The sequence below is a fragment of the Rhea pennata genome, chromosome 1, assembly GCF_028389875.1.
Source record: "Rhea pennata isolate bPtePen1 chromosome 1, bPtePen1.pri, whole genome shotgun sequence".
NCBI classification, from domain to species: Eukaryota; Metazoa; Chordata; class Aves; order Rheiformes; family Rheidae; genus Rhea; species Rhea pennata.
The window spans coordinates 87,152,631-87,164,611 of NC_084663.1; the positions used below are offsets into that span (position 1 = coordinate 87,152,631).

At 40.7% G+C, this 11,981-nt stretch overlaps 1 protein-coding gene across 1 annotated transcript; it reads right to left on the reverse strand.

The window, feature by feature from the left end:
* Positions 1-1,310: 1,310 nt before the first annotated feature.
* Positions 1,311-9,714, reverse strand: HAO2 (hydroxyacid oxidase 2). Its single transcript, XM_062571476.1, has 7 exons — positions 9,584-9,714; positions 8,229-8,380; positions 7,114-7,397; positions 6,530-6,745; positions 4,529-4,687; positions 2,686-2,755; positions 1,311-1,366 (listed from the first exon to the last, which is right to left on the reverse strand). The coding sequence occupies exons 1-7, from the start codon at positions 9,712-9,714 to the stop codon at positions 1,311-1,313; spliced, it is 1,068 nt and encodes a 355-aa protein (XP_062427460.1).
* Positions 9,715-11,981: the final 2,267 nt, after the last annotated feature.

Here is an 11,981-nt window from a genome sequence, read left to right on the forward strand (position 1 = left end):
TCAATCCACCTCACTGTCCACTCATCTAACCCACACTTCCAGAGCTTGTCTAGGAGGATGTTATGGGAGACAGTGTCAAAAGCCTTGCTGAAGTCAAGGCACACAACATCCACTGCTCTCCCCTCATCCGTGCTGGCTACTCCTGATCACCCTCTTTTCCTCCATATGTCTGGAGATGACATCTGAATGAGCTGTTCCGTCACCTTTCCAGGGATGGAGGCGAGGAAACATCCAAGTGAAAGAGGACTAGAGGAAAGAAAGCAAAAAAAAACCCTCCTAGTTATTAATCATGTATCCATCACTCCCAGCTGAGGCCAGGTGGGTGGCAGAGCCCAGCCTGTGCTCCCTTAGAAGCAGGCAAGACCAATGTCTCAGGTTGAAACTTGGAAAGGGAAGTGATGAACTTGCATTTCTTTTACCTCGGAGAGCAAGGGTTTACACTGGCAACAGCCCAGTGCTGCCTCTGCCCCATCCTCCAAGAACAAACATCATCACATGCCAGTCTGATGTTACAGGTTGCTTTGACCAGTGCTGTTAGCCTGCACTGGCTGCTCTCATCCGTGGGCAACGAGAACAGGGCAAGTGAGTTGTTATTTGTACACTGCCACAAGCTTACACTATGCTCTAAAAATGGATATGGCCTGGCTGTTACGCTACTGAGGATGCAGTCCAAATTAATTGCATAGTAAAGGACATCCATGAACACTGTGGGGAGTACAGGATATTACTTGGGTTACTACTGGTATCATTTCTCTCTTTAGAAGCAATGGGCAAGATGACAGTACCACAAGGGGGAGCTGGGGTACCTGTTAGCTGGCTGATCTAATTTTTTGTATCTGCTATAAATATGTCTGGGAGCTCTCAGGCTGTTGGAGATAGGAGTGACAGTACTTCCTGCCTGCAGCAGGAAAGGCCTGTGGCTGGACTTGCAGTCCGACTAGGTAGAAGATCAGGCAGAAGAAGCAAGGGACGTAGTTTTCTAGCATGTCTTGCTGCTACACATAATTGTTTGGGAGTAAGTACCAATACAAGTAATGCCAGGGAACAGACAGTTTTAAGTAAATGTATTTATGCAAGTAATAGTTATCTGCAGTGTTAAAGAACTTATTGGTTTCAGTGAAAGCAAAGAATGATCTTTGCTAAAACAGAGCCTTCCCTAATCTCCTCAGGAGCTTTTTGAAGGCTTTATCAGCTATATGTTACAGGTTCGTGTTCAACATTTGCACCTCCTTTTTCTCTCTTCAGTCTGTTTTGGGACCTCAACTGCTAGTGTGAGTTGCTTCTGTTCAGAGAGCATTGCAGGAGACAGTTCACAACTTTGAGAATTGAACTAGGTGTTGGCCAATATCTGAGACACTGGAACAGCCTGAAATAAAATAGAGAATTGAAACGTTAGTGACAGAAAGGTCTGCCAATGAAACTTGGAAGGCCTCCTCAACGAGTCACAGCCTACAAGTCTCATCCTGTAAGAGAAATGTAGGGACAGGTTGGCATTTCAACAGCTCACTCACAGGAACCCTGCTACTCAGTGGCATCTTCAGCGTGGGCAGTAGGCTTCCTGTACAAGGAGAGTTAGATATCAGGAAAAAAGGTCCTTATAACAAGCTGTGAAGGGACCTATCTGATTCAGCCAGAAGTGAAAGGCAGGCAGGAAAGAAACAAGACTGAAAGACCTCTGTGTTTAAACTGACCAGAGATGGAAACCTGCAGTGCCTTTTCCTTTGATCAAATCCAAGGGGAATTTCACAGCCCCACTGAAAAGGCTCTAGGTGGCCACTCTGGCTGACTTCAGTGCCTTCTTGCAAGCTTTCCTCTTAGGAAAAAAAAAAAGAAAACTTGTAAGAATCTTTACTAGTTGAAAAAGTAACCCAGAGAAAGAGTAATATTAATTTCCCCAGCGGATTCCAGTCCCACTCTCCTAGGCAGGGTTCCCACAGTCATGGGAGCATAAAAGTCTTTCAAGCATGTTTTGAACTGAGATAGGGCTATTTGTTGATGCCTAAATACTTCTACACTGGACCTGAAGAGTAAAACACTGTACTTCTTTTGTGTGCAATTGGAGGCCAGACTGCACAGATTTGCTGTTCAATGAGGAGGTCAAACATGGCAGTTACAAGTGGGAGCAGAGGTGACAGACCCAGAATTATGGACAACAGTGAAAGCCTGGAGAGACATGGAGGCTTTTTAGCATGTAGGATGCAGAGATCTGAACCTGTACCAACAGGTTGGCATCTCTAATACATAGAAAAAAAATCCCGAATCCAGTTTTGCTGAACTTTTCATGCTGCATAAAATTGGTTGCATTTTACCCCAGTAGAGATTAAGTCAAACACTGAAAACATGCAATTCCTAGCAGAATAGAAGTTGCAACTTTTGCTTTGCTCTGCTTAGCCATTTCGCTTTTTTTTTTTTTTAATTTAAATCAGGTCAGAAAGCTCCTTGCTTTCTTCCTCCTTGCAAGCTTAATTGCTGTGGCACATGAAATACAAAATGGTTTCAGAAGAAAAGAATCACTTTAAATACTCCAGCTAGAATCAATGCAGTTCACATGATTTCTTTCTGATTCCCTTTCTCTTATCTGCCAGTCAGGCTTCTGATTTTAGATCATTAAGTCTGCTTGGATGTGAAGCTGCTATTGCATGCAGCTCTATATCACCAGTTAGAAACAATCTGCAAAATGCTTACCAGTTAAGGCCATTGACAAACGAAACTCATCACGCAAAATCCTCAAAACATCTTGAAGACCTTCTTCACCCTGTTCCAACAGAGAAAGCAGTCAGGGTGAGAGGAGCACTGGCCTACAGCAATGCAGCAGGATGCTTTCACTGTGAGAGCTGGGACAGTCCCTTAAATCAGTGCCAATTCTAGTCACTTATGCAGCTGAATGCTTAAAATGATATGATGGATGTGCTCAGTTCATCACAGATTAATTTAGATGCTTTCCCTTTTGTGATATATCAGAATAGGGAAAGAAAACAAAGCTATTTTTCACTTCTGACATTTTCTAGCTGCTTTTATTTTTGGTTTTCAGATAACCTTCACCAATGGACTTGTTTTAAAATGTCAAGCTTGGCAATGCTGACAGTATTTTATGAAGTACTGAGAGTTTTATAAATGATAAAGCTTTAAAAACTTTAGTTTACTCAGATATAGGAATGAAATAGTACAGTGTGCATTTTTCTCAGAGCAAACGGCATCAATAAGCTCAAAAACTGCATAAAATATATATGTTGTTTTTATCTTACTGTAAAATAGTGGAGGATTTTTTTTTTTTTGCTATTTTCTTTTCCCTTTTCCTTTTCTTTTTCTTTTTCTTTTTCTTTTTCTTTTTCTTTTTCTTTTTCTTTTTCTTTTTCTTTTTCTTTTTCTTTTTCTTTTTCTTTTTCTTTTTCTTTTTCTTTTTCTTTTTCTTTCTAACAATGTAGAATGCTGTGGGTGCTGACAATGTCACTGCTTGTCCTTGCCCTTTCTCTGCTGTATGCTGAAGTAATGCCACAGACATACGTATTTAGGAATATCCTATGGGATACAATACCAAGACAGTGTTGAACTCAAAAAATACCATGTGCTGTCTGTTCCCATCAGGAAAAAACTGCAGACAACTCACAGCAATGCCATTTTCACATTAGGCCCTTTTCCCCTGTTTACTGGCGCTGCCAGGTCTCCTAGGTTTTTCACAAGATTCAGGCAATTTCTTCCTTAAAGCTTAGTTTCTGGAACCTACAGGAATCACATTACTGGATGGGAATCTCACTTTAAAGACAGAAAATACTTCCAGACCATAAAACTAAATATTTTTTTTCTGTATGGATCTTGAACACACCAATCCAGAGGCTAAAAGCAAAAGTTTAGCTAAGTAAAAAATTCATATAATTACATTTTACTTTTCAATATATTATGCTAATCTTCTGCATTGGAAGCTTAATTTATTATTTGAGATCATACAAATGTGCTAATAATTAAGAAGCAGCAAAGCTCAAAAGCTAGAAGCTGGAAAGGATGGTAGCAGCACACTTATGTACCTACAGGATTTGCTATGCTCAGTCCTGCTGAAAACACTTGTAAACATCAGCGAGATGGAGATCTGTACATATTTCTAAAGAACTCATAACACCACTATTAAACTGCTGTACTCAAACCATATATTGTTTCCTAGTAAGCTGAAAGCAGATAAAATTTTCAAAAACATCTCTGTGACAAATAAGACCACTTCCTCATTTCAAAAACACCAGTGGCTCTGACTCCTACAGTATTTTAGGACCAAATGGCTACATTAAGAAATCAGGTCCAAGAAACAATGCTTTCAACATCAAAAACATATTTTAGAACATAAAATTCCCTGGTATTTTTCAATCACATAAAATGTCTGGTTTTGATTCAATTCGGGACGTTGCAGTAAAAATTCAGCAAAATAAAAAATGCTTAAGATTCCTCACTGGTGAAAACTGTCTCTGTGAGATTTTTAAGTAACTCAGCTTATTGGAGAGTGTGAGAAGTACACTTACAAACATCAAACTTCCTTACTCACCTTGTAAGCAAGCCCCCACAAAGCTGGTCTTCCAATAAAGACACATTTTGCTCCCAGTGCCAGTGCCTTTAATACATCGCTGCCTTTTCGTATTCCACCATCTAAATAAACCTCAACTCTGCCTTGTACGGCCTCCACAACTTCAACCAGAGCATCAATCTGCAAAGAAAAAGGCACTTTCACAATGAGGTCAGCTTTTGATCGTGACACAAAAGGGAGAGAAGCAAAACAGGCATCCAATATGGAATAATTTACTAGCATATGTTCTCAAAATGATATGTAACAATGCATCTCAAATAAGTCAGCACCAAAAGTTGTAGAATAAAGTGCAGTTCCATGCTAAAGTTGCAAGAGAGTTTCTATTTTCCACAGTGTTTTGCTTATGTTAACATTCCTTGCTAGCACTTCTGATAAGTCAGAAAATAACATTTTCATTTGCTTTCCATTTTTTGGAAAGATTTTTAAAATAAATTTCAGTGGAAATAATTGTTGATAGTATCTTGCTTTCATTTGAGATAATAGTGCATGACACAAATGTTTGTAAAAAAAGCTAATGTCAAATTTCTCCCTGTTTCTTTCCAAGTTGCCTTACTTACATTTCAAGCTAATGCTAGTGACCATCTGTTGAAAGCCTCCTCAAGCCCCATAAAGCGGCTATGAAGGATTTCATTTGCTATGTACTACAGTCCACATGTCATTTCCTCCCAGCTAAGCCTCTTGATTCCCTAAGATCTTTTCTGTAGAGCAGAGCGCAGTGCAGAGCCGTACCATGCAGAGATACTGGCTCTGGTCCCGAGGGCAATATAAGCAGTGATAGGACATTGCGCCAGACCTCATTAACTCTCCTACTCAGCAAGCTCTTTCCTGTCATCTCTTACACTCTTGCCTTCCTTTCATCTTTTTTAGGTAGAACAGTTATAACTAAGATTGCTGAGTAGTTTTTTCCAGTTGCTCATAACTTTTTTTTCACAATTTCAGGCTAAAGATTTGCAGGCTGAAATTGTCTAGGAGTAGCTCACCAAGCACAGTGACAATAACTTCTACTGCCAGGCCTGGTACCAGGGCAGTGGTAAGGCTATGTATCTGCCTGATTTTCTGTCTATGAAAATAAACTTCTAAGGTAGAATGGCAGTTTAATATGGATGTCATTTCTATTATTATGTCTTTACCATTAAAAAAAATGAATTACTGTCACCCTTGATGCAGAATTGCAGAGAATTCCCTGGTGCCTATTTTTGTTTTACAGAGAGGAAAATAAAGAGAAGAAAGAGATTCAGTAAGAATGGGATGCTATGCAATACAAACGTGTAAAAGAAACGATCGGAAAAAATGACCATTTACTGCCAGTAAGGAACAGGGAGAAAAATGAAGCCCAATCAGAGCAGTGAAATACATATATGTCATAACAACCTACAATTCCTTTGTATGGATTAAAAAAATAGAGATTTTTTTTTCTCCAAATAAGTTATCCTTTTTTCTGGCTCATAGAAGTCAATAAATTCCCATTTAGTCTTGACTTTGTAAATCTGCATGCAGATCTCTCATTAAATCTAGCTGGATTGTTTGTGCGTGTTTTGGCAGAAGTTAACAACGAGAATACATTATACACTCATTTGTACATATTCAACTCCAGAGCTTCAGTTTAGTCTTGCTAGAGTGCACACAGAGTATATGTGCACTGTATCAGCTGATGAAGACATAGGCAAACCAACTTTTACTGGCCTAGACCAAATACTGACAGTGGTTTATCTGCAGTAACTTGGGTTCAGTGCTGGTTACAGAACCCTCCCAAAAAGCTGAGAAAATACTTGTGTGGGTAGCACATGCCAAGACATGCCTCTAACCAATTTAAAGCTAAAGGACATCTGCACGTGCTCACAGCCATGCCACAAAGACACAAATCTACCGTAAGCATTTATAGAACAAGCAGCATACAGACATCCAGCTTAGCACAAGCATGCATACAACAAACGCTCATGGGACATCAGCTGTACCACTTACGGTGGCAGGTCCTCCATCCAGTTGCCTTCCACCGTGATTGGACACAATAATACCCTGAACTCCGTGTCTTACTGCCAGCTCTGCATCTTCTTTGGTCAAGATGCCTTTGATGATGATAGGCAGGTGAGTAAGGCTCTGCAGCCAGTAGATATCATTCCAGGTGAGTGAAGGATCCAAGCTGTTGGGTGGGAGTCCATACTCAGAACGGTCATCTCCCTACAGCCATGGGGCAGAAGGAAGTCTCATTTTAAGTTGCAGTAATAGAGAAGCCCCTTAAAGTCTTTCCCTGCCCTAGAAAGACTAATTAAAGTTCCTAACAATCTTGTCCATCATCTCTGTAAAGTGTATGTCATTGGGGGAGAATATTTATAACAGATGGAAAGAAGTATCTCTAAGGACGCTAATCTGAGATTTTAAAGCCAGAATCCTGATCAGCAGGAGGTCAAACCAGAACACTAAAGAACCAGAATGGGAGAAAACATGTCCTTGATACAGCAGATATCAAGGCAGCAGTTACTTGGTGGTTTTATCTGATATGGTATATGCCAGCACAGTGAATGAGAGAACTAGAACATTTTACAGACCTCAAAGGCTCCCTCCAAGTTCTTCAGGCTCATGTGTGGAGGAAGCCGGAAGCCATTACGAACATCATCCCGTCTTTTGCCAGTGTAGGGCAGGTCAGCTGTGAGAACTAGGCCTTGGAAACCCAAGGCCTCTGCCTGTTGGACCAGCTGCTTAGAAACTGCCCTGTTGCGATGGATATAGAGCTGGAACCATAGGAAGCCTCCAGGGGCAGCCGCAGAGATCTCTTCCAGGCTGCTGGTGGAGTATGTGCTGGCAATGTAGCAAACATTCATGGCTTTGGCTGCTTTAGGAGGCATCAAAAGAATCAGAATCAATGTTATTTGAATAGTCCTATCAGGTATTCAGTACAAGATTTTTCATATACTGTTTACAGAGAACACTTGAACTGCTGTTTTATGTATTTTCTACCAAACATGGTGCTCTATCAACTGGCATATATGTCTCGGGGATTAAAAATGGCAAGAAAGATTTACCATTGCGCTGTTGTAGGATGATGGTTAAGAACACAGGAAAGGAAGAAGTAATTCGCCAAGTGTTGTTTCAATTTGAAACTGTTTTTTAAGAACAGCAACTTCATTTTTATGACTACTGCCTCACAGGAACGCGCTAGCAAATGCAAACTGAAACCCACACACGAGCAAAGGTATTTCTAGGGGGCAGCTGTCCAAACTCATGCCGAGATTTAGGAGAGCAGTTCTGCTGTTCTCCAAGAGAGACACAGTTCTCGCAAGAAATTTACAGGCTGAGACCTGTCCATCACTATTATGTCCTATGTAGAGCCTATGTAGAGGACCTGTGCAGGTTTTGGTGGAAGTCAGAAATGTCTCCACAATCTCTGTCTCAAATTTGCAGCAGCCCCCAACAATGGTGATTCAATAACAGTGGTAGCTGGAGAAATACAGCACTGTTTATATGGCTGCCCATGCACTCTGTGTCACCAGAGCAAAGTGGGTCACCTACAAAAAGGGACATCAGAAAGTGAGAAAGGAGTTTGTCCCTTCCAACCTGAACACTTTGCTCCATCATGCTTCAAATCATCCTAAGAGCTCCTTAAATTTTCCACTGAATTTTCCACAAACCCATTTTTGCTACACAAAATAAAATGAAGGAGTACCTCTGGCCGTGCTTTTCTCTCCATCAGGCCATGCAAGCTGGTGGAAGCCTGTAGGGGCAATTCCTATAGGAAAGCTGATTTCAGTTCCCAGGAGCTTAGTCCTAATGTCCATCACAGATACATCCCGCAGCACACGTGGACGGAAACGAATTCTGTAAGACAATAGCAATAAAACACTCTTCAATGTTGTAGCTTCCCAGTGGCTTTTCTGTTTTTGGTGTTGTATGGAAACCAAGTCTTCATTTGCCTATCATAATACAGGAATCTGAGCTGATAAAGAAAGCATAGTCATGTGAAAATGATTCTTCTTCCTATTTGTTTTCACAGGCCATTTCTTCCAGCAGTTTAACCAACTACACCTACAGCTAATCCCATACACCTACTCATGGGCCACAATACATCATTCCTGTACTTCTCACTTCAGCTCACCCCTCTTTACATCTCTTGTTCTCCCTGTGTCCCCTCCCCACAAATTTCTTCTACTTGCAGCCCAGTCCCAGGTCTCTGTCTTCCACTACATCATTCCTATCTCTATCCTCACTGCACAGTGTCTGCCCTCACTCTCTGCAGCATGGTCCCCAAATCCCATATTATTCACTCTTAGGGTTCCTGCAGTCCACCACCTGCTCCCTATTGCATCTCACATAATCATGGAATGGGTAAGGTTGGAAGGGACCTCTGGAGATCATCTAGTCCAACCTCCCCTGGTCAAGCAGGGTCACCTAGAGCATGTTAGACAGGATCACACCCAGGCAGGCCTTGAATATCTCCAGAGAAGGAGACTCCACAACCTCTCTGGGCAACCTCTTCCAGTGCTCCATCACTCTCACAGTGAAGAAATTCTCCCTCACGTTCAGGTGGAACTTCCTGTGGCTCAGTTTTTGCCCATTGCTTCTTGTCCTGTTGGATGGCACTATTTGACACCCTCCATTCAGATACTTGTACACATTGATAAAATCCCCTCTCAGTCTTCTCTTCTCCAGGCTAAACAAGCCCAGCTCTCGCAGTCTTTCCTCATGGGGCAGATGCTCCAGTCCTCTGATTATCTTTGTAGCCCTCTATTATAGCCCTTTATTCTTTTTTCCATCAAATCATACCATACCATACCATGCCATACTATACCATACCGTACCACATCAGACCATTTGCCTATACCCTCACTGTCCCTTACGCCTCATACAATCTGTTTCTCACTCTGGCTAGAAGCAGAGGGTGCAGTGTATGTCATCCAGATAAGTGCATTCTGCTTGGTCTTCTTTGCTTATGAGTGCTAAGCACAAATGACAAATACACTTGCATACAAACATAATTTAACAGATTCCAGCACAATACCCTTCACTTGCCCTTCACATTACCTTTTATATGCCAGGATGTTGTCATCTCGAGTGGTGCCATCATCTGCTCCAGCTGCAAAAAAATCCCAAGTAGTTTTAGGTAAATACTTCTTAGCGTAAGCTTCAAAATCTGACAGACACACCACAGCCATTTCAGAGAGATGCTCTGGGAACCCTAGAAGAAAAAAATAACATGGAGCAGAAATTAAATCCTGAACTGTCATTCTCTCTTCTATGCACTCTAATTAAAGCAAGTCTCTGAGACTATTTATTGAGCTCTTATGATTAGGAGTAATCCTGAGACAATATCACCTCATTTGACACTGCCTCCTGAACACATGTAAGTCATACATCTCATTTTCTAAATGTCCTGCACTTGCGTTCTGAAATAGTGACAAGACTGCCTTTCGTTCAGTGTCACTGTTCCAGGGGCACTGCCAGGAGCTTGCTCTGATAACTTCAGAAATGAAAATCCAAGAAGATATAAATTCCTGCTTAGCTGTCACAGAATCATAGCAAGATTAGTAAAAGAAGGGAACTTCGGAGGTTATCTAATCCAGCTTCCCACTTAAAAGCATTTGGAAAAATGTTTCAAAGTCAGCATGGCACAGCTGCTTGCTCACCTTGGTCTGTGGAGTACTGTGTCACACACGCAAATCAAAGTCACACAGGTGATACTTATTTAGGCATTTCCTGAACTTTCAAGTCTTGATCTTGCAAGTGTGATAACTCCAAGAAGTTCCAACAGAAGTAAGGGAATTGTGGGGAGAATCTGGTTTTCTATCTCTCAGAATCTGTCCTGAATCAGAATTTCTTTCTATCTTTTAGTTACTGCTTTACCAGGCTATGATCACCCAGTGTCCACAATTATTTCATCTGATCTCAAGGAAAACTTGCCATTTATCCTCTGCTCTAGTATGAGGAAAACTTGCTATTGCAGATGTAAGATTAAGAGAAATCTTGTATATCTGTGTCTCCATTCTGCCTTAACAAACAGAAGCTTGAGGAGGACACTTGGGGTCTTCTGCTATTTTAAGGCACAGCAGTCATACAATTCCATCATAAATTCCATCTTTTAAAAAGTTGTATTATTTGTTCCACTAATTTTCCTGAAAGATTGTGCCATAACGTCATTCTGTGGATTATCTCTCTTCTAGGACTCCTCTCTAACTGTAGTAGTAGCTCTAACTATTAGTTACTGAGCCCATTGGCTAAACCCAAGCTCATAAAATTTGGAAGCAAGTAAATACAGAGTCTACATCTAACCTGCTCCAGCATGAAGGCATTTTAAAGCTATGTGCAGTCTTGGAGTATAAGTCATAGTCAAGGCTAGAGTTGTGGAAAAAAAAACCTACAAAGTATTCTGTAGGAATATTCCTTTTTCTTGTGCAACAAATAAATATCCCTTTGGTATTTACTTTCTACATTGCAACGTTCATGCGTGCTAAGAAAAGAACATAAAAATTTGGAGAAAGTATGGGAAAACATGGACAAAAAGCACATTTTACAACATGAAACATAATTTGAAGAACTACTCTCACTCTGGGAACAGAAGTGATGTTGTGTGACTCAAATGTTCAGTCAAACCAATATAAATCTGATTGTCAAATGTCTTCACTTTCATGCTTGTAAACCAGCCAGGACTAAAAACTATGCAAGCTGGTATTTTAGCAAATCATGCCTGTGTGCTAGGAAACATGGTGTACAAAACATAGGAAAAATCAATTTGCTAAACTGTTTGTTAATGATTACTTCTGCAGTTTTTATTAAAACAAGTATTTTGCGGTGATTAAAACATAGAGTTTTAAAACAGCTATAGTTTTCACATAATCTTTCTAAAAATGTCCAGGAAGAAGTAAATACTCTGGCTCTCAAGACTAGCCTTTCCCAGCAGATTAGCAGGGGTTTCAAGCTCCACCAAAACCTGTCCAATGTTTCTGATATCGTATGCTTCTAACACAGATAAACACATAGATTATGTACCAAATCCAGTTTGTCAAACTGCAAACATGGATATGTCTCACTGATGGAGAGAGCCGTGTATATACACTTGGAAATCAGAAACCATAATTGTGTGCTAACAAAGAGCCTAGACAATGGAATCCGTCGGAAGACGACGAGGAAGTGTGACTGGTATCTAAATTAGTGCTTTATCTCCTCTAACAAGCATTAGGTGTCGGGGTGGTAAAAGTATCCCAAGCCCTGTCTCTATGTTTTCATTACATCAACTACTGTTGATAGCACAAGTCTTCATATATCATGATATACCGTATACAACATATCACGAGTTCTCCTTTCTCTGATGTAAGAAAGGTCAAAGTCAGCAAGCACAAAAAAAGATAAACCAAATCCTTTCATGGAAGAACAAACGGGAATCTTAAATGACACAGGCCCAGTCCTCATTGCCCCTTAATGCAAA